The sequence below is a fragment of the Podarcis liolepis genome (assembly GCF_965112155.1).
Source record: "Podarcis liolepis genome assembly, chromosome: 10".
Taxonomy (NCBI): Eukaryota; Metazoa; Chordata; class Lepidosauria; order Squamata; family Lacertidae; genus Podarcis; species Podarcis liolepis.
The window spans coordinates 34,656,354-34,678,763 of record NC_139562.1 but is presented as its reverse complement, the minus strand read 5'-3'; the positions used below and the strand labels follow the sequence as shown (position 1 = coordinate 34,678,763).

The 22,410-nt window shown below is 40.5% G+C and overlaps 1 protein-coding gene across 11 annotated transcripts in view; it reads right to left on the bottom strand.

Moving 5' to 3' along the window:
* Positions 1-22,410, bottom strand: part of ANKS1B (ankyrin repeat and sterile alpha motif domain containing 1B) — a 324,701-nt gene that overhangs the window by 168,856 nt on the left and 133,435 nt on the right. For 6 of the 11 annotated variants that reach the window (XM_083462878.1, XM_083462889.1, XM_083462890.1 and 3 more), the window contains 2 exons: positions 20,992-21,064; positions 4,502-4,608 (listed from right to left, as the gene is read on the bottom strand). In XM_083462878.1, the coding sequence (XP_083319004.1) occupies positions 4,502-4,608; positions 20,992-21,064 (180 nt within the window). Of the gene's footprint in view, positions 1-4,501; positions 5,306-20,991; positions 21,065-22,410 lie in introns of those variants that run through there. The other 5 variants (XM_083462885.1, XM_083462886.1, XM_083462887.1 and 2 more) reach the window with 3 other exon arrangements.

Here is a 22,410-nt window from a genome sequence, read left to right as displayed (position 1 = left end):
GGAAGCCTTCTGCGCAGGGAGGGTGTGGGCATCGGAGGACCCGTGCTCTCCCCACTGTTCCCGGCGAGGAGTCTTGGAGCCACCTCACCGTTTCCCCCTCTGCCCCCCTTCTCCACTGGTGTTACGCTGATTTCCTTCCCCAGAAGATGTGCTGCTTCTCCCCCTCCCGGGACGCTCTCCGGAATCTCTCTGGAGCCCTCCCTCTCCCTCTGGCTCTAATGGCAGTTCCCTGACAGATGTCTAACATCTTAAAGTCTATATATTATTACAGTGGTACCTCTGGTTATGAGCTTAATTCATTCTGGAGGTCCGTTCTTAACCTGAAACCGTTCTTAACCTGAGGTACCACTTTAGCTAATGGGGTCTCCTTCTGCCGCACGATTTCTTTTCTCATCCTGAGGTAAAGTTCTTAACCTGAGATACTACTTCCGGGTTAGCGGAGTCTGTAACCTGAAGCGTTTGTAACCTGAAGTGTTTGTAACCAAAGGTACCACTGTATAACATAAGCAGGTTTTTTTTCAGCTGGAGCTCACAGGAACTCAGTTCTGGCACCTCTCAGCTGGGCGCCATTGCCATTATAAGAGCAAGGGAGGTTTTCATGGTCAGCTCCAGCACCTCTTTTTCTAGAAAAACAGCACTGAACATAAACATTTGTGGACTAGGACCTATTCCATCAGATACCTGAAGGGTTTTTATTCTATTTTTTATGCTATAGGGGCAGGTGTGGCTTGCCAACCTGGCAAGATAGCCCATCTAGGAAAAGGAATCAAATTCTGACCCTAAACCTTGTGGCTATACTCATCCATGAGAAAGGCTTTTGGAACAAACCCTGAAGAGTAATCCATGCCTGCTGCCTTGTGGGACATCTTTGAGAGAAGAAAAGGCTAAAGAGTAAACCCTACACAAATCTGGAGAGGAGTCCCTAAGACAGTTGTATGGCAGCTTGTGCGCCTCCTTCCAGCAACTCCTGCAGCCAAGCTAGTGCCAAATGTATTGCTCTGCTTTCCTTTGGAGCACATCAGTGAGGCCAAGAGGGGGGTCATGTTGTCTGGGCAGCTGAGGACCTCCATATACACTGCCCAGGTTTGCGCCCCAGAGAGATCACTTCGGTGCTGCTAATGCTGCAAAAACAATGCGGGAGGCAGCAGTTATGAGTTACCAGTCACTGCAGCCACAGTAGGCACTGTGTTTGTCCAGCGGTTTGACTTAATCTCCAGAGGTGAACTTGATTGTCTCTCAAGACAGACGGATGCCAACAAAACATTTTATTCTATACATGGGCATACAGCCTTCCCTTCATACCCCAAATAACCACTGTAGGGAGAGATCGGGCTTCTTTTAAGACACTCCCACAAATACTGACTAAAGGGGCAAAGAAACAGACCTTTATAAGTTTCAGTCTGACTTTTCCAAGCTTATTTCGGAATTCTGGTTTTTTTAAATTTAAGTCTAATATCCTGACTATGACTGTTGGTTCTTGACACCTCTCTAAAATGACATCAAGTCTGTTAATGTGGTTTTCCAAATCCATCATGTGTTGGCTCATTCTAAATTTTTGCTTAGCTGTTTTTCTACTGAAACCAAATGTTATCCCAATTCCAGTGCAAAGCTGTAATCAAATATATTTTAAATATCAATCATCCAGTTTTTTAATTCAAGTTTGCTCTGATCAGATCTCTTACAGTACATTCCCGAGTGTGCATAAAGGTTATACTGGGAATAGAAGAGTTAAAAATCTTTGAAAAAGAATTATGCCCATTAGTTCATTAGGTTTCCTAAGTGCTTAGGCCAGACGGGATGCTATAATTTGCAATTAGCTGAAGTACCCTAATTGCAAGGATATAACTCTTCCACTGTCTTAGCAGTCAGTTAAATAGCACACTAATCATTGCTTTGCATTGTCTTTGATGTCATCATTGTCCTTTCAGCAAGTGCACACTATTCCATTATCCAACTTTTACTTTCAAAGGATACAACTTACTCTGTGACAGATTACTGGTGGTACTATAAATGGATCTACTGAAGCATAGCCATCTCATCTAGTGACTTGTTTTCTACATTCTGAAATTCAACTTAGGTAGAGCCATCAACAGGTTGCCTATGATGCTTTGTGCCTCAACGTTTTAGGATTACAGAATTTCACTCACTATAGGCAAAAATATTCTAAAAATATAACATGTTTGGAAGCAAGACATAGCTTGCATACTGCATGTGTAAACAATGACAAAAAATAATGAAAATAAATTGAAAAATGTAGGTAAAACAAATAGAGATTGTTTTTCTTCATTCTATGTACATAAGCTGCTAACAATATCTCTAATAAATTTATATGGTATTTAAATGCTTACTTTTCTTGCCATAGGAGTATAAATCCAAGGGCTATTCTACTATTCTAATGAATGCTTTATCAAGTTTGCTTTTTATTTGAGAAAAACATTAGACTTTATATGATTTTAATGAATATAGCACTGTTGTTGAGAGCTGCCTTAACATATTTCCTCATATACTGAAAATTCTATCACCATTAACTATACGTATTCCTCCATGAAGTATCTAGTAAGACATACATTACTACTTAATTCTAAAAAAGGTGTGTGATGGTGTTGCTTAGGCAACAGGAAAACAAATAAGCATCAAAGTGTATTTCTAGAAAAACAAAATGGGAAGTATGATAATGTCAAATTAATAGTGCCTGTCCTGATATAACAATTCAAAACTGGGAATTAAAATTGATAATGGGGTTGAGTATTCCATTGATGAAATAAGCATTCATAAAACAGAATCAGGCAGAGGTCCTATAACCCACTTCCTTTCTAATATGTCCCACTGAACTAAATGGAGCCTTCTTCTTGGTAGACATGTACAGGTCTGCACTATACAAAATGTTCAGTGGATAAGCAATTATTTAATGCTAGAAAATAACAAAATATATATGTTTTACCTTAACCAAGTTTATTCTTTCTCAGCAGACTAGCACCTTTTCAGTATTTTGAATGTAAATGCTATTTGGTCTCTCTAGCATTAATAATCATTGGTTACACTGTGCATTTTTTAGTATGCTAGGAACTTATGATATGCAACTGCAGTGTATATACGTCACTTAAAATTGTTAGATTTGAAGATGGGATATTGGTTAATCTTTTCAAAGTATCCAAGATAATAATGTAACAGCAGTATAACATGGCTATGAATAACATGGCATATTTTATCACTTATGATTACTTTTACTTTCTTCCTTACTGGTTGTATAATAATTTAACTGATTATAAGAACCTAACATTTCATCCAAATTTGTGCTAATTTAATCCCTTGTTGTACAAGCAGCTATACACTACTGCAACAATTGTATATTGATCTTACAATACAAAGGTGGGGAAAGAACCCATGTAATTGAATTACCTTGGACATTTAATGCTTAAATCATAAATGGGAATATCTGCATAGGTATATCACAGGGCCTGATCTAGAGCCATTAATGGTTGATCTGCATAAAATTAGATTCTTATACTCAATCCAGTGTGCAAAATCTTATCGTATGAAGAAATTGGATTAATATAGCCTAGAAGTTAGGAGTTGGTAATATTTCACATAGATATATTTTTCAAATGCTTTAGAACCACCTTGTAATCTAATTTTCTAAAATCTTAGTTTATCATAAAGGTTTTTTACATGTTTAAGAAAATCACCATTGTGCATTGACACAAAACTATGCATTTCATATAGCGTATGCAAGTTTTCTATTATGGCAATAACACTGCAGCACATAAAAATCTGACTTCACAGAAAATATAGTGAAATGTGTTATAAGAACAGCTTGTGAACAACAGGTGTGGTGAGTGTTACTACATCTAGGAACTGGAAGGTGTATACAAAAGGGTAGGCTATTGCCTTATCAACTAAGTTACCTTTATTCCTGTCCATGGTCATATTTGTCGAAAGCTTTCATAGCTTAAAGCACTACACAAAATAGGGGCACTGTATACCAAAGAAATCTGGCTTATCCATCTCTGTTAACTCTTTAATAGTTAAATATAGGTGGGTTTTAGATTTACATTTAAAGGAACAGCCATTCATTTCTATGCACTAGGGATATAGTTCTTTTTTAAAGCTCAACATACAGTAGTCCTTTTGAACATTTAGAATTGAATATGGAGATTAATTATTTTTACATAATTTCAATATTAACTAGGGTAATCTGTTCCCTACCGATACACTTGTCCTCATAGAAAGAAAAACTGATTCCACACCCCCTCAGGGGTAGTCCAGATGTATCACGCTTTTACTTTCTTTAAAAATGCTTTGGAATGAAATATGAACCAAGCAGAACTGTGGCTCCCAAATCCATTGCTCGTACTGGTAGGCAGATAGGATTATGCAAATGCATTTTTATCCTAAAGCACACTGCAAAACACAAAACAGATTCCCTTCTATGCTGTATAAGATTTCATGAGGCAAAGAACCAGACATCAGCACACAATATTACACAGAGAAAATCACTTACCATAAACTGTACATTGTCAAATCCATTAGCCAGCAAGTGGTTCTCATACTGAGGTAGCCCAATATTTTCCAACCATTGTCCCACAGTCTGGACAGGGCATCTGGGTGCTGAAAGAGTTTGAGAAGGGAGGCGTTTAAGCAGGGAATATCCATCCACAGGATAATAACGATGGTCCTGGGCTGAGAGGTGGCATTGCCACATTGTGTTCCGAGAAAAATTGGTATCAAAGGAGCCCGCCAGCTTGTCAAATGAATGCTTCCAGCAAGAAAGAAAGTCAGAAGTAGCACATAGTTTCCAGGGCAAGCTATAGAGTAAGATCTGCTCCTACCTCAACATTTCGTAGGTATTAATCTCTACTACAGACCAGTACGTCATGCAGTGGAGGGGAAAAGGCATATCAAGCTGTCAGCTGAGCTGTTTTCTGTTATATGTGATTGTCGGAATACTCCACCATGAGCAATGCACTGCTAGCAGCAAGAAATCTTTTATCAAATACTCCTACATTCATCAGTATGCAGCTCCATGCTCCTTGCTCCCCCTCGCTCGCTCCCCTTCATTACACAGCCTAGGCTACACCTCGCATTTTCAATAATAGCCATCAGATAAGGCAGATTTTTTGTCTGTAAGCTGTAAGCTTGCTACTGCTGCTTCCACCTACACACCCATCCAAGCATCAATCTTGAATGATGAGAGCAGTCAAAACAAATGCAGAAAATAGCAGGTCATCAGAGGCAAGCTAAAACGCTAAAATCTGAATAGAACCTTTCTACCAGTGATGCGTTACAGAGATCTGCCTGTTGTAGATTTTTTACGTTTCAGAAGACATCAGGAGACGCAAAGCATTAGCTGTAGCCTATTGCATGCTTTACTACTTGCTTCCTTTTTTTTAGACTGCACTGAGCTTTGCTCTGCTCACACAGTGTGCTCTAAACCACTGCTCCTATTAATTCTTTTCAATCAGCTCATAATGAATGAATAAAGTGTTGCATGTTTTCTTGTTAAAACCGAGTAACATAAATTGAACACCACCATTTCAGTCAAAATAATTATTTCTTCATCTTCTAAATTTTTCAAGCATAAAATACTACCAGACTTGTCAGCAAAGCTCCATTATAATCTGTTTAAAATTCAGTCTGAAAAAGGTAATCAATTCATGCTAACACTTTAATGATTTTTTTTACTATGTAAAATATCATATTCCTTTTCAAAAGAGGAACTGTCTGAATGAGAAAAGAATATATAAACATGATAAATTTTAAGAAGACTGAATGTTCAATATTTCTAAATTTACCAATATAGCTGATACCCTGGGAACTATAACAATAATTCATTCATAAACTTTGTTTTTTCCACCTTAAATGCAATGTTTAACCACAGGGATAACAGTTTATTTATAGGAACTTTCTAAATATACATGAAATATGGTGGGTAAGGAATTCACATCTAGTCAAAAATATATTTGTTAGAAGCTTTTACAAATACATTATTTCCAGGTGTGTACTGCTGCAAATCAGTGCCTACATAAACAATCCCTTTATTGTTCATAACCAAAACATTACACACCCAGCACATGAGTGAATCAGAAAGCACAACACATTATGACTCATTTCTAGTGCAACTGAAGTCAGAGGGAAGTATCTAGTTGACTTCAAAATATCTTATTCAGCTCTTATAACCTATGTACTACTGAATGGGCAACGAAGCATTACTGAACTGAAAAATATTTATTGGAGACTTCAAACAAATAGTACTCTGTTTTGTTGCTGATATTTATTAAGGTAAATTCATCCATTCAGAGCCACCAGGAATCTAAGAAACAGTTTCACAGTATTTTGAGAATTGAGGAAGCAGATTAAAGATTTTCAGCCAATCTTATGCACACTTATTCAAAAGTAGGTCTAGCAAACAAAACAGGATTTACCTCCTAGTAAGAGCCTGAATGTATGCAGAGTTAGATTCACCCAAGTCCATGGATTTCAATGAGCTCTGCAAAGGATTGTGGGCCTCATCATTGGAAATAAATGTTTAATGTAATATTTAATGTAAACTGCAACACACGTTAAAGAAAAAGCTCTTGGGTATGATTTTCCTTCCAGTTTTAATTATCTGCTTCAATATCTTTAAAAAGGGAATTAGCATTTCATCGACTTACAGATTTTGATTATTTTTAATTATTATTTTATGTTTTGGTACCATGCCCTCCTGCGACTAGAAATAGATAAAATTCAATTTGTTCAATGACACAGATATAGAAACATGGAATTGTAAGACCATACACAATTCTGAACTGCATCCAGCTTAAACACGAACATGCACACTTTATCAAAATGGCAGGCAGGTTCCCCTACATTCATAAGATGGATAATATATGTGTGTCTATGCTCTGAATAAACAGACAGTGCAATTAAACGAGGCTATAAAGTATCACATGCAGAAAAAAGAATTCAAGGAACTTATAGGGAAGCAATTAACACAAAGGTGTGCAATTTGTCAGACATCAAGCCATATGCAGTCCATTAAGTTAAGTATAGTGGCCAGAAGTGCTCAACATGACCTTTGTTTGCAGACCCAAGGAGAAAGCAAAACCTGGAGATTTACCAAGTGCCTAGGGCTGCCATGCATGGCAGGTGTGCTTTGTTTGGCTTGGTAGCTCTGGCATTCAATACCAATAGAGCCAAGAGCACAGAAGGAGACTAACCAGGGACACTGAGATTAAAGGAATAGTACCATGACTGATAGGGACGCGGGTGGCGCTGTGGGTAAAACCTCAGCACCAAGGGCTTGCCGATCGCATGGTCGGCGGTTCGAATCCCCGCGGCGGGGTGAGCTCCCATCTTTCGGTCCCAGCTCCTGCCCACCTAGCAGTTTGAAAGCACCCCTAAGTGCAAGTAGATAAATAGGTACCGCTTTATAGCGGGAAGGTAAATGGCGTTTCCGTGTGCTGCTCTGGTGCTGGCTCGCCAGAGCAGCTTCGTCACGCTGGCCACGTGACCCGGAAGTGTCTCCGGACAGCGCTGGCCCCCGGCCTCTAGAGTGAGATGAGCGCACAACCCTAGAGTCAGACACGACTGGCCCGCACGAGCATTGGTACCTTTACCTTACCATGGCTGATTGGTAATTAAACAAATAGATTCTTCAAGCTGCACCTTCAATTGAGCTTAGAAATGAATCAGAACCTCATATTGGTCTACAGTGGTACCTTGGGTTAAGAACTTAATTCATTCTGGAGGTCTATTCTTAACCTGAAACTGTTCTCAACCTTAGGTACCACTTTAGCTAATAGGGCCTCCTGCTGCCACCACGCCACCAGAGCACGATTTCTGTTCTCATCCTGAAGCAAAGTTCTTAACCCAAGGTACTATTTCTGGGTTAGCGGAGTCTGTAACCTGAAGCATCTGTAGCCCGAGGTACCACTGTAATAGCAACAGAGGCATATTTCCATAAAGCTGGTTCCTGCTAAAATTCTAACTGCTGCATTTTGGGCTACATGAAATACTTTGCAAAGGCAGTTCCATGTAAAGTCTTTGCTTTGATGTAGCTTTGAAACTCCCAGCCATTTAAGACAACTAACTTCATGAGTTATCATGGCAAGTTCTCTCTTTACTAAGAATAGGGTTGCCAAATCTTATGGAAATTTGCCAAAATCTGAAATTCCGACATGAGTTGCCATGCATCAAAATTTCAGGAATTTTTCGCCCAGACACTGTTTCCAACTGCTATATTCTGGCTATGTCCGGGAAATTCCAGACATGTGGCAGCCCTAACTAAGACATGCATAGCTGGCAATTAACCTAAGCTTGGCAAATGCACTCCTTTCTTTTTACTACAGAGAAACACCCCCAAGTTGCAAAAAAAATTTATCAGGGCAAATGCAGCCCATTCTAATGCAAACTGTGTTGTTAACTCATAATCGGTAGTCCTACCGACTAGAATCAGCTCTAACTTGCTTGGATTACACCTCCATTTAGTAATCCACACCCAGTTGTTTTTCTCACCTCTCCCTGCACTGAGGAGAGTAGGGGGTAGAAGCAAATCAACTGGTATAATCTGAAGTTTGCTTCCCAATATTCGTACAAGAAGAAATGGAGAGAGCAACATTCATTTCTAAGAAAGGAAAACAACAGGAACTGATGTGGGTGTGGATGAAAAACTTTTTAAAATTCAACATTCCTTCTCCATAACAGCATTTAATAGTAATTTTGATAAAGAACTTTCAAACATGATTTATATAGCAATAATGGAATATTTTTTTTGACAAATTCTGCATGTGGCATGGAAGAAGTCAAAAGAACTCTAGGGATAAAGGAAGCTGCCTTATAGTGAGCATCATAAGTTTGTTCATCCTAGTTCAGCATTGCATACACCAGCTTTACCTCAACCTAGTGCCCTCCAGATATTTTGAACTACAGCTCCTTTCAGCCCCAGTCAGCACAGCTGGGAGTTGTAGTCAAAACACTAGGATGGCATCTGGCTGAGGAAGGCAAGTCTACCACGATTAGTAGTTTCCAGGGTTTCATATAGGATTCACCTCCAGTCCTACCTAGAGATGTGGGAGAGCGAACCTATGACCTTTATCATTCAAAGTATGTGCTCTACCACTAAGTTATGCAGTCCATCCAATAATACACATGGCTTCGCACCATAAAATGTAAAGTTTGTAATGTTCAGTCGTGTTGAAACTTGACTTTTCAGTTGTTCAAATTTAGTTTTCAACTTTGAAAGGCTGATGTCATTCCCTTTGTGTTTCCGTTTAACACAATAGTTGTTCTACATTTCTTCAAAACTATTCTTTCCAGACATTTGTATTGGCCCAGATTTGTCATCTTATATACAGCATGATGCAATTTTCACAGCTTTATGTTTCATGTCAAATATATCAACACCTTTTTTAAGAAGTCAAAAACAATAGTGCAACCTGCCAATTGTTTCTAAAGCAACATATTTAATATAGGAAAAAAATCTTCTACATAAAAATATTAGATGGCCATTGATGCTGGAGATAGGATTCCCTTTTACACTGATTATCTTTTTAAAATGTGATACAGTATATATTTCAACTCAGAAGAAAGGGTGTCTTCTTTTGGAGATAATTGTTACAGTAGATGTTGCAGTACATCTTACTTAAATAGGCAAGTAGTATGCTGTGGCTTTGCTGACTGACCATCTATGAGGTTGATGTTTTGTGATATGCCCCTACATTTACATTACATTTTTTTCTTTTATTTTTTTTTTAAAGTAAAATACAGGGAAGAAAATATAGATGTAGTAGAACCTGAGAAGAAGAGTCTGAAGAATGTATTCTGCTACATGTTTCTTGTCTGTAACCAGAAATGAGGGGAGAGAATCAGAGTCTGGTGCAGTGTAGCTTCTAATATATGGTACCAACAGCTACATCTTAAATGGTAAAAGAAATGTCATCTATGGGGCAATGCTGCATGTGACATAAAGGGCAGACCAAACATGATCAATATGGTAAGTGATTTAGTGACCCTTCACATCTATATGGTCCCTCAAACATCAATGAGGTTTTGTTTGTGTAAGCTGCCTGGCACTGATTTCCCCCCTATAATTGCTGTGAAACATACGGAAACACACTGAATCAGAACAGGAGGAGGTATAGCAGATAAAGAGAAAAGCTGTAATAAGGGCACGTCTTAGTCAGGCTTATTTAACACACACAAGGCTTTCCATATGGTGCTCTCCATGCCCCAATTCTCTGCATGCCCCAATTCCCTGCATGCTTGCAGGGCAGAATGGAGGAAATCCTGTTCTGTGCACTGCAGCTGCAATCCATGTATAAGAAAATTAGGCATTTGTCTCTCTCCCCTCCTTCAGAAATGTTTTTGATACCTTCAAACCAGGGAGGTTTGAACTTGCAGCAACAATTTTCCCCTGCAAAGGGGGGGGGGGGCGGACCGGTTAGGACGGAATGTGATAGATTTATGAACACTTACGGGGGGTTTTCTGAGTGGATTGAGCAGGTGATGAAGTCCTAGTTTCATTATGGAATGTTGAGACTCATAGGTCATTGATATGATTGCTCCTGAGGTCCCCCTGATGCTTCATTTGGTATTATGGGGAGCAGTGATTGATGAAATGGACTGGGTGGGGGTTACAGCATAAGTGGTGTAATTCTTGCAGCCAACTGAGCATGTGTTCAAGCTCATAATCAAGCCTACTACATGGCAGCGGGGGCAGCAAAGAGCTCCTACTTTGCTGCCTCCATTGCATCCCCAAGAACCCATCCTGAAGAGTTGCTCCATGTGGTCCAGAGGTTGGTTACCCCTGACCAGGAGGGCAGACCCAGGGAAGTTTTTAATGTCTGATACTGTATTGTTTTTAATATTCAGCTGGAAGCCGCCCAGAGTGGCTGGAGAAACCCAGCCAGATGGGTGGGGTATAAATAATATTTTTATTTTTATTTTTATTTTTATTATTTGTGCTCCTTGGCCCTCTAGCATCTGTGTGATGGCGTTCTGCAGGATTTATCCCCTCCCCAGTGCTAGTTAACATTTATGTGAAGCCATTGGGAGCAGTCATTGGGAGTTTTAAAGCAAGGTGCCACTAGTATGCTGTTTACACATAGCTCTACTCCTCTATACCTTGGGAATCAGGAAAGGCTGAAAGGCTGTGAAAGTGCTGGGTAGCTGTCTCAATGCAGTGGTGGACTGGATAAGGGTCTATGTGTTGCTCATCTACTACCAGTAAGAGCTGTTCGACAGTGGAATTTGCTGCCAAGGAGTGTGGTGGAGTCTCCTATTTTGGAGGTCTTTAAGCAGAGGCTTGACAACCATATGTCAGGAGTGCTCTGATGGTGTTTCCTGCTTGGCAGGGGGTTGGACTCGATGGCCCTTGTGGTCTCTTCCAACTCTATGATTCTATGATACCAAGCCAGGTTTAAGTTAGAAAGCCCTGAACAACTTCAGTCGAGGGTAGCTTAGGGACCGCTTGAACTTACATCCCAGTTTGATTTCAAGATCATCTGCAGGAATAACATTGAGACTTGTTTGACAGCAACAAGAAACCAATCTTTTAGTGCCATTGGCCCAGTCTTGTGGAAGTCTCTTTTGTTTCTACTGCTTTTTATGAATAATAGTGTGTGTGTGTGTGTGTGTGTGTGTGTGTGTGTGTGTGTAATAAACTGGGAATAGGCTTAATCAAGATCCGATAAGAGATATGCACCTGAGAAACAAAGATCAATACTAATTATGTACACTGAAGCTACTTTTAAATCTGAGAATTTTAACTTCAGCCTTCAGGCAAGAAGCTGATTCAGGATACACACCCACACCCAATGCCTAAGACAAAGCCTACCTACATCTGTAATCAATAAAGTTGTGGCAATTTTCAATTCCAGAATGTTGTTGTGGCAATTCTTTACCTGTTGCCATGTCAGCCCTTCCCGTCCCCCAGATTCACAAATGGATACTTCAGAACTTTTGTTTTGCAAGCAAATGCTGTAGTAATAATAAACCATGCAGCTAAACTTAAGAAAACCTAAAACCTCCCACTTTCAAGCTGCATGGAAAGAGCAGAGAAATAGCCTAAAGGTATGTTGTTCAAGCCAAATCAATGAATTGTGAGAAACAGCGTGAACCTTTTAGACAAGCCTATATAGCTAAAAATAATTTGGTTGCTTGCTTAGACATTGGCTGAACTAGTGGCAAAAAAGTGTAGCAAAATATCAAATTTTATGCGGTCTCTAGCAGAAGATTAAAACTTTTCTATTACACATGAAACACTTTTTTAAACAAAAGGTTAGAAGATTTTTAGATTGGGTCTAAATGCTGACTACAAGGTTTCAAGATCCATCCTCATTCCACCTACAACTCCTGCTTTGTATAAGACATCTTGCCCGATTAATTATTCTAAAGAACTTGAAAGCCTGCACACTATTTTGCAATATTTTACTTGATATAAGTCAGTGTTTCCCAACCGGTGTTCCGCGGCACACTACTGTGCCGTGAGACATTGGCTGGTGTGCCGTGGGAGGGAGGCGGGCGAGTCGGGCGGTGAGAGGCGGCGGCGGCGAGGATCCGCGTCGAGCCGGGGGCGGCTCCGCGGTGGTGGTGCCGAGCGGCGGGGCAGCGCGTGCAAAAGGGAGGAGCGCGAGACAGCGGAGGAGGAGGAGGCCAGCATGTCCGGGCAGCAGCAGCAACAACAGCAGCAGCAACTCCCGGCGACGGCTCCTCAAGCCCCGCCGCCGCCCCCTCCTCCGCCCGCTATCGCCGCCACCACCGCAACAGCCGCCGCCGCCGCCTCATTTGCCGCCGTCCCTCAGTCCCTCGCTCTGCTGCCTCCTCCCACCCCCAAAGCTTGGAGGTTCCCCGGCAAGGGGGAGGGAAAAAACTTTCACTTTCGTGCGTCCCTCCCGGCGTGACGCTGCGCGCTGACGTCACGGGGCGGGGCTTTAATGGTGGTGTGCCGCGAGATTTTTTTTCAGTAAACAGGTGTGCCGTTGCCCAAAAAAGTTTGGGAAACACTGATATAAGTATTGTCCAGCTATGGACTTCTAGGATTTTTCCTTACAGACCAACACAGCTGCCTTTTTTATGTACCTTGGAGAATACTGTATCTAGCCATTTAGGGTGGTATCTGCAACACAAGGATAATTATTTTTTTACAAGCTGGAAAAGGGATTTTGCATATTGAGAATTACATTTCCTCCTATCACTAGGCAATACTCCACAAGTTGGCTTGAATCAACTCTTTTGCTTATTATACCACACAAGATTTTTCTCGGGCTTTGATGATATAAAGACTGCCATGTTTTGCTGTGCATCTGCTTTCTGCTTAATCAGGAAGCTGGGTGTTTTGCTTAAAACCTGAAAAAGAGCTGAATAATAGAAAGATTTGATGTTTTCAAAAACTAGGCCATTGATTCTTCATCTCAGAATTCTACACGTAATCTGATACCTGCAAATACAAGAGATTACTTGAGTTTGCAATCTCCTTCTTCAGATGGAATGGAAATACGGTATTTACTTGAATCTAATCCTCATCTTTTTTGGCCAAATTACATTACAAAAAATAAGGTATGCATTGGACTCAATTGCACATTAGACTCAAGTATATACAGTACAAATCCAGTCTTCCTCTCCCAGTCCTTTTTTAAAACTCCCCCGTCCCCATGTGCAACTTGTTGCCTGATTTAGAATTCTGTAGAATTATTTAGGCATTCTTTTGTGACATTTTGGTTGGTCCTAATAAAGATATTCCCCAACTGTGAATTAATGGTGATGAAGTAGTCCATAGGACCATGTTTGCCCACTTACTGGCAGGCCAGACTGACAACTATTTGAAGTCATGTTGGAGTAGGGGACTGCATGTAGACACAATCTGTGTGTTCAGTCCCCCCTTCCCCATATTTGAAAAGGATTACATAGACATCAGGTTTATATCAGTTAGACTCTTGTACACAAACTTCTAATCAAATGTGACAGCCAATTCACGTACATTAGGCAAGATTAGGAAAACATGCCAGGGAGGAGAGTGCGAGCAATCCTGAACCCCCACTACATATAAAAATAAAATGGTGCTTCTGTTCAGGATTCCAACCATCAACACTCTTTCTCTCCCTCTTGTGCATAGATGGGACCTTTTTAAAAGAAATAAAAATATTTATATAGTGCTACACCATAAAAAACCCAAAGCCATTTACAGCAGAAAAAACCCTAAAACCATGCAATAAAAACTATATTAAAATAGTTAAAAACAGACCTCAATTAACCATAGTGGAAAGATGCTTTATCAATTGCCTGCATATAGACCTGGTGAAATAAAAAAAGTTTTCAGCAGGCATTTAAAAGTTGGCACAGAAGGTGCCTGCTAAATCTCCGTTGGCAGTAAGGAGATATAGAGTTGCCCTGTGTGTCCTGGAAATTTGTGTATTATTGGCAGGTTAAACCTAGCACATATGTTTGTGTAATACTGGCAGTGGAGAAAAACATGTTCAATTGTTTCTATGTGCTCAGTTTCTTTTTGTTGTGAGTCGAGGACCTGCCACCCACTTAGATATAAATAAGACACAAGGACACAAGTATTTTACGTTAATGGGCTAAAGAAGGCCACAACTTTATTGGTTACAGCATGTGAGTGGTATTGGCTTAGGCACTGGATCAAACAATCTATACATGACTCCACCCTGCACAGCGGGGAGTCATTTGAGTCTTAACAACCAGTGGGAGGAGCTTGTTGATGCAAATACAACTGGAAGCTTCCCCTGATGTCAACGGGGGTCATGCCATGGCCCTAGACATCAGCAGGGCATTGGACAGGATCCACGACCGCCGGATTCCTTTAACGGAATACCCAACAAGGGGAGGGGTAGGTGATGGCCACAACCTGCCCTCCAACACACCACACATATTCCAATGAATTCCGACGAATTCAGGAAGCAGAATGAGGGCACGGCACTGCCGCGGCCATTCAAATGTGACTAAACCCCGCCCCCAAGCCAGCCAGAATAACTGACGCAGGGGGCCGAATACACCCCCCTGCCAATGTGGGAACTGGCTCCCGCTCACGACTCCTCCCCTCTGGCAGAAAGAGAGGCTTTGTCAAAAGAGCCTCACCAACTGGAAGAATGACCAATAACACTCCTGCAGATGATCTCAGTGATCAAGCTAGGATATAAGGGTTCAGATGATCCCTGATGGACCCTGGACCTAAGTTGTTCAGGGCTTTGTAAAGTAAAACAAGAAATTTGAACCTGGCTCAGTAGTAGATGGGCAGCTATGTAAGGATCCACACTTGGACAATAAGCTCACCATTAGGATACCATGAAATAATAATCAAGTAATCTTACAACCAAAATAAATTTAGTCAGTGTGTAAAGCATCATAAATTAGTCCTAGCTCTCTTTGTGCTTGTATCCTTTCACCTGCCTCTCCTCCCTCCAAAGACAGTGTTTCTTTCAGCTACAAGAAGACTCTTCCAGTCTACAGACTCCCAGCAACTTGTCAGAGTCCCTGAGCTTAAGGCCCCCGTCATCAGTCTACTTCACACAATCAACTTACCAGATTTGGTTCTTTTCCAAGTCAGCCCCCAAGGAATGTTGGAAATCTAATTCAATTGTAGTTTCTCTTCAACATTTCTTGCAGTAGTCTGGCATTCCTTTCTCTCTAATGTCATCACTAAACGTTCAGTCAGAATCTAGTACTAATAGAAAGTCTACCCTAAATCCTCTGCAGTTCACTAGGCTATAGTACTGAGAGGACAATCAGAAAAGAGATGTATTACTACTTTTTTTGTTTTCTTGCTGGGACCTTGCTGACTTATTAGATGCTAATGCTTTTCTGGTCTGAACAAGGATAGTGTTGTGAGTTTGTGAGCAGGGGGAATAGGGTGTATGCCAAGACCCTTCTAATGCCTAGGCCCCCTTCTAATTCTTGGAACAGCCAGGCTAGTTTCCTGCTAAAGTGATAGCCTAGGTGATGAACAAAGAGAAGGGCCTTTGTGTGAAATGGCAAATGGGTGGGGCCTCTCCTCCAACTCACAGACAGAAGGACAAATCCAAAGCTGAGAATAGAGTGTGGAGTGATGTAAGCTAGAAGAAAAACAGCAAACTGGCAACTGAGAGAGACAGAGTGATGTTTGATTTCTGTTTGAATCCAAGGCTGAGGCTATGGGGGAAGCAAGACCCTCTTGGGTTGTTAATGCTGTGAACCACTGCACTGTAGGCTCAGGATGTAAATACCTGGAAATAATCATTATGTCATGAAGACACTGCAGTCTCCACTGTTCCTCACTCCAAAGGAAACATGAACCCCTGGAATCTCACATGGCTCAGAGACTGGGGTGGTGTGCAACAAGGCCAACAGTTCCAAACTTATCTGTGCACATTTACATTATTGCTTAGATACAGCCTCTAGGAAATAATATCACTTCAGATTTTCTGTGCTTCAAAAGATTTCTATTTAAGGCCTAAGGATGAGAAATCTGCAATGATATTTCCGAGAAGCAGATGAACAATTAATTTCCCCTTCTCAATGTGTAACACAGCACACAGACTTTCCAGTACTGCAAAGAGGATTCAGAATCATCACTTTAGAGCAGAGCTTTCCAAACTTTTCATGTTGGTGACACACTTTTTAGACATGCATCATTTCGCGACACAGTACAGTAATTCAGTTTTACATAATTTCGCAACACAGTAATTCAGTTTTACATAATTTTGTGACACAGTAATTCAGTTTTACTAGCAAACTGGAGGTTAAACTAATCCCTTTCCACCCCTGGAAGGAGCGTGGGGAGCATTCGTGCGACACACCTACACACTGCAGCCGATACACTAGCATGTCGCGACACACAGTTTGGAAGGCTCTGCTTTAGAGTCTAGACCATCAACCCCCATGGGTGCTAATACAGTGGTACCTCGGGATGCAAACGGGATCTGTTCCGGAGCCCCGTTTGCATCCCGAACAGAACGCAAGACGCGATGACATGTCTGCGCCTGTGTGGATTGCGTTTCACCACTTCTGTGCATGCGTGTGACGTCATTTTGAGCGTCTGCACATGCGCAAGCGGTGAAACCCGGAATTAATGCGCTCCATTACTTCCGGGTTGCCACAGAGCGCAACTCGAATGCGTTCAATCTGAAGCACATTCAACTCGAGGTATGACTGTATATCAAGTTCACCACTAAAACACATTTATCCATCAACCTTTGAAAATCCTGAAAGGAGGATAAGAGTTCCCAGGCCACACTCCCTTTCCTGGCCAAACCCCTCAACTGCCCCGCTTCACACCCTCCCTGAGTGTTTTGCCTGACTGGAATATGTCGTTGAACTCTGATAATGCCTCTTGCCTGCTTATCTGGCACACACAGTGGGTGTGTAGAAACTCGCCTACAGTGCAAAGGTAAAAATGTGGTTATTACTCTACCCACTTTTACATCTAGCCCCACCCACCACTGGCATGTGGCTCCCCAAAAGTTGCCCAGAATAGAATGCAGTCCTTGGATTACAACCTGTATCATATTTGAGTGCGGTTTTATTTTGAGAATAAAGCTATAAAGCTATTTTAAGTATTCTAAATAAATAATCGCATAATGCCATCAGACCAATATGTTAAGATTTGCTTTCTTAAACAAAATCACAAAGGTTTCCTGGTCCTAAATATTTTGAATAGCTTATATACCTGAAAAAAACAGTTTAAAAGAGCTGAATACTTGCAATATTTTTGTCTTTATTTTCTAATATCTCCCTGCTCCTTTCTCTAGCATTCCTTGGCACAGAACACACATTGCTCCTATTCTTTGTTTACAGTTCAGATTATAATAAGAGATGAATAGGTTTATGCCTGAGCAATTTATTAAGTATAGAAAATCTTGTTACAATGCAGAAAAAGGATTGTGTGGTGAAGGCTATGATACTATTTATGCACACTTGCCTGACAGCAAACTCCACTGAACAAAACTGGACTCACTTTCAGGTAAACATACATAGAATCAGGCTGTAGGTGTCCTCAATAACTACTGACTGAGTGGTCATTTATTCTCAAGCTCAGCCCACACAATTTTAATAACCGCATTTGTTAATGGCTGTCATTAAGAAAGACAATGTTTAATGGTGATATAAATAAAGTATCTGCAACTCTCAGAGTCTTGAATCACTCTGGCAGAAATCTGGAGATTGTATTCTTTACCACCCATAGCCACTAGTAACATGCATCACATGCATCCATATTAAAATACAGTCAATATCAAAGCCAGTGTCACATATTAGACTAATAAAGATAACTTCTCTTGAAGAGTACATGTAGCTACTACTGTAGCTAGTGAAGATCAGCAGACAGCAGTTAGGTTGGCTGAAATCCACTGATTTTAATGGTTCTGTGTATGACTAACCCTGTACATCAACCTATATTCTCCTAAATATATAAGAAAAAATTGTGGGGAAATGGTTTATATCAAAATGCCTACACGTTTCCAATTAAAATTCCGTTCTAATTAAATACTTATATTTTATCTCATTTCTGCCCTTATAGAGGGAGGATATTAACAGCTTTGAAGGAAAATAAGCTTGCCAAAGTTACAACCATATGGTAACAAATACAGAGAATGGCCAATATAGCAGTGCTTCTTCCTTTAAAAACATTAAGGGTTTTTTGGACTCTATGCTATTCTTTTCTCTCTTATTTTCATCCAGGAAGAGATGAAACTTTGACTGTTACACCAAGATTACAGGTAGTAACTACACTCTCAACTATACTGAGGAGCTACTAACATATACCTATTGAAACCAATATCACAGAATGTAGGAAAAAGGGAGTTTAAACAACTCACAGTAAAGGCTAAATACATACGTACTTACACTCGTTTCTTCTTTCTCAATCATCAACTTTATGAGTGCTCTATTACTGATCATACAAAAGACAATTGGTGCAGTTTGACAGTATTTAGAAAAATACATTTACTGTTTCCTGTTCTAAAATGTGTATTCTGATTTCAAGAGATATCAGTTTGAGTGGGAAAACATGGCCGTGCCATATACCTTTACAGTAAAAAAATCGAGCAATCTGCTACTGAGCAATCTATTGTTGCTCAAACAATATTACAACTAACTACTTTCTTTCCAAGAACATTCAAGAATATCATAGCAGTCTAGAGACTACTCACGTGGTATAAGCTTTTGTGGACTAGAACTCACTTGCAGATATACAAAAAGTTATCTTCGGTTAGTGTGTTTGGAGACAGAAAAAATGTAAGCAGTGTGACCAAAAAGCTATGAAATATAAAGGATGACACTAGGTCTATGAGATTTCTATGGAGAACCTGAACATATCTGAGGCAAGGATGGCCCATCTCCATATGTGCCAGTGGCGTAGGAAGGTGCAGTGGGTGCGGTCCGACCCAGGTGTCATCACTGAGGGGGGTGACAAAATGGCTATGGGCTATATAAGTCTGTGGCATTTGTAACTGTCAGGTTAATTCAGAGAAGCAATTAACCCAAAATGAATGCCTAACAGAACAACAAACTACATTGCTGGAATCAATCAAGAACAAAGGCATAGCTAGGGGGCAGGGGCGGGACACTGGGTGCCACACCACGGGGGCCAGCACTCACTGCAGGGCCTGCAGCATGCCCAAGCCACACATCTCTCTTGGGAGTGGCATGGTAGCTCGGGCACCTGCAGGCTCCACGCTGCCCAGAACGGTAGTGTGTGTGGCTTACATCCACCTGCCACCTCTCCCTCAGCCACCCTACAGCTGGGGGGGGGGTGATGAGGCTCGGTGCAGCATGCCCTGCCCCAACTTGCCCCGCCCCCGAGCCAAGGGTGCATGTGATGTTCCAGGCGCCTGAGCGGCTAGCTACGCCGCTGATATGTGCCTGTCTATAATTTTAGATCCTCAGCAGAGAAGTATAGTAAGTGATTACAGGGAGACCCTTTTCAGTGAGAGAGTCCCTGCTTTGGACTGCCAACCCCAAAGGAGGTTGCATGGCAGCCATTCTCATATTGTTTTGCCTTCAGATTGCATTTAAAAAAGTTCTAAGGTATGCAGCTCCTTGGCCCTGCAAATTGAGCATGGACAGCAGCATTGGGGAATTCTAAACAGACAGGCCTGGAATCCATGTGTGTAGGCTTTACATCTGCAGAGGTACACACTTATCACATGGATAGCAGAGCAATACCGGCATGTAATGATGAGGGCTGGTTAGCAATCTGGCCCCAGTGTCCCTTTGTAACCAGAGCACCTAATGCTAATGCTGGTGTTTAAAAATAAGCAACTGGAAACACATGACACAGTCATATGTGGAAAATAACAAGCATTTAAGTCATGTCTGCACCACAGCTTTAGTTTGCTGCACTGGCAGATATGACCACTAGCATGGTCAGTATTTTGTTCTTTAGAAAAGTTAAAAAAGAAAAAGAAAATGAACACCAGTTATATTACCCATCCATATCTCATCAGCAAATTCAATCCATACTCAAATCAGTTAATTCGCTACCAACATTTCCTGCCACAATTTCTCCTGTTCATCTCCTCTGTGTTTCACTTACTCAAACCATTCTAGTCAATCATAGTTTATATCAATCACACTGATCTTTTTCAGTAGTCAATAGGAAAACATTTCTGGCTTAGATATAGCTCTCTTTTGTTACAATTCTTGACAATGACACTTGCTTTTCCTAGCACAGAAATAGATGATCAATGTGACATTGCTAATAGTATCCTATTGACATATCTGTCCACAAATGAATTAAAAATGATAAAGAGAGGCACTGAATTTAAGCATATGCTTTGAACATCATGGTTATTCAAAGTCAAATAGCAGGATGGGTTGTTTATTTTTAGTACTGATTAAAGGGTGAAAAGTGCCCCCAAACTGCTGTACTGCATCAAAAATGCTGAATGCAATTTAACCCTGGCTAGTGCTACTAAACTATGATACAATCACAACACATGGCTATATTTTACCATTTTCCTAGCTATCACAGTAGTGATTAAGGTAATCATATTAAAAGAAAAAGTATTTATTTCTTACTTGCAATACCATCATTAATCACTTCTAGTCCAGTAGTAATACCAGCATCTATGGAACTCATTATTTTATCAATCTGAAAGAAAAAAAGGGGGGGAGCATTAAATGCTATGATTATGCATCATGATACATTTACAAGTATAGAAACAAAAATTGCTTGTATTATTTAAGGGGCAATAATAGACTTGAGAACAGTACACAAAAACATGTGACTGGCCCCTCTCCAATCTCAGTAGCTTCAAAAATTATCAGAGCAGCTCAGTCTATGCAGTTCCAACATCATGGGGGCCACCCTATTAAATGTCGGGTGAAGGTCACCTAACTCAGTATCTTAAAATGTTTGGTATCATAGCACATAGCAAAAAAGAGAAATGGAGCTACGATTTTTAAAAAAATTGAAAACCTAAGGTTTGGTGAGGGACTCTAGTCTAAGACTTTCCATAAAGAATAGATGCAGACATGTCCATATTTCAACAGGACCCATCCCTTTTCATTCAATTACAAAGCATAAGGTATATGTGTTTTTAACACTAAAGGGCTGCTGGTAATTTCTTCAATTAGCTTTGTTCCACATACCCATAGTGCTTGTCAATTTTTCATTATACACTTCTTCTATTGTCCCTTGTTATAGGGAGACTGGTTGAATTAACAAGAGATTCCCTTGGGTTTGGAAACTGCAGTTTACAGAACCATTAATTGGTTTGCAACCAAAGGCCACAGATTACATCTAGGTGACTGAATTCTCTGTGGAGATAATAACCTCCATTAAGCTTATGGCACTGCAACAAAAACCTCTGAAATTTGTGCCAGATATCTAACTGCTCTGGGGCTATCACAATGTATATTCCCTGGGAATTTTTTTCATTAGATATAGTACTTTTTTTGTTTTCATCAAAAAACCAAGCACACTTTTGATCATGTGCAAAGGATTGTATATATGCAGCATGGCTATCAATTTTTCTACCAATTTTTTAAAAAACACTTACAACTCAAGGTTCACCAATTGATTTAGAATGTGTGTGTGTTTTATAATCTCCAAATGTTCAACAGGTCTTCTCAAGTGACCTGGAGGGCTACAAATTGGAAAAAAAGAAAAGAAACACACATACAAATGCCAAAAGTTCCACTGTGCTCAGAGATCTTACAGTGCACAGGAACATGTCTGCCTTATAATAGGGCAGATTATTTGTCCATCTCAATGAGTATTACCTAATCCAGCCTTCCCCAGCCTCATGCCTTCCAGGTGTTTTGGACTACAGCTCCCCTCAGCCCCAACCATCACAGCTTTGGAGTTATATTATTTATTTATCCTACATTTTAGACATATTTTTTGCACTCAAGGGCCTCAATGCTATTGACATGAATCTCTCTGAATTTTGATTCAGGGCTCTCCATCACATTCTCTTTATCCTTCATGTATGT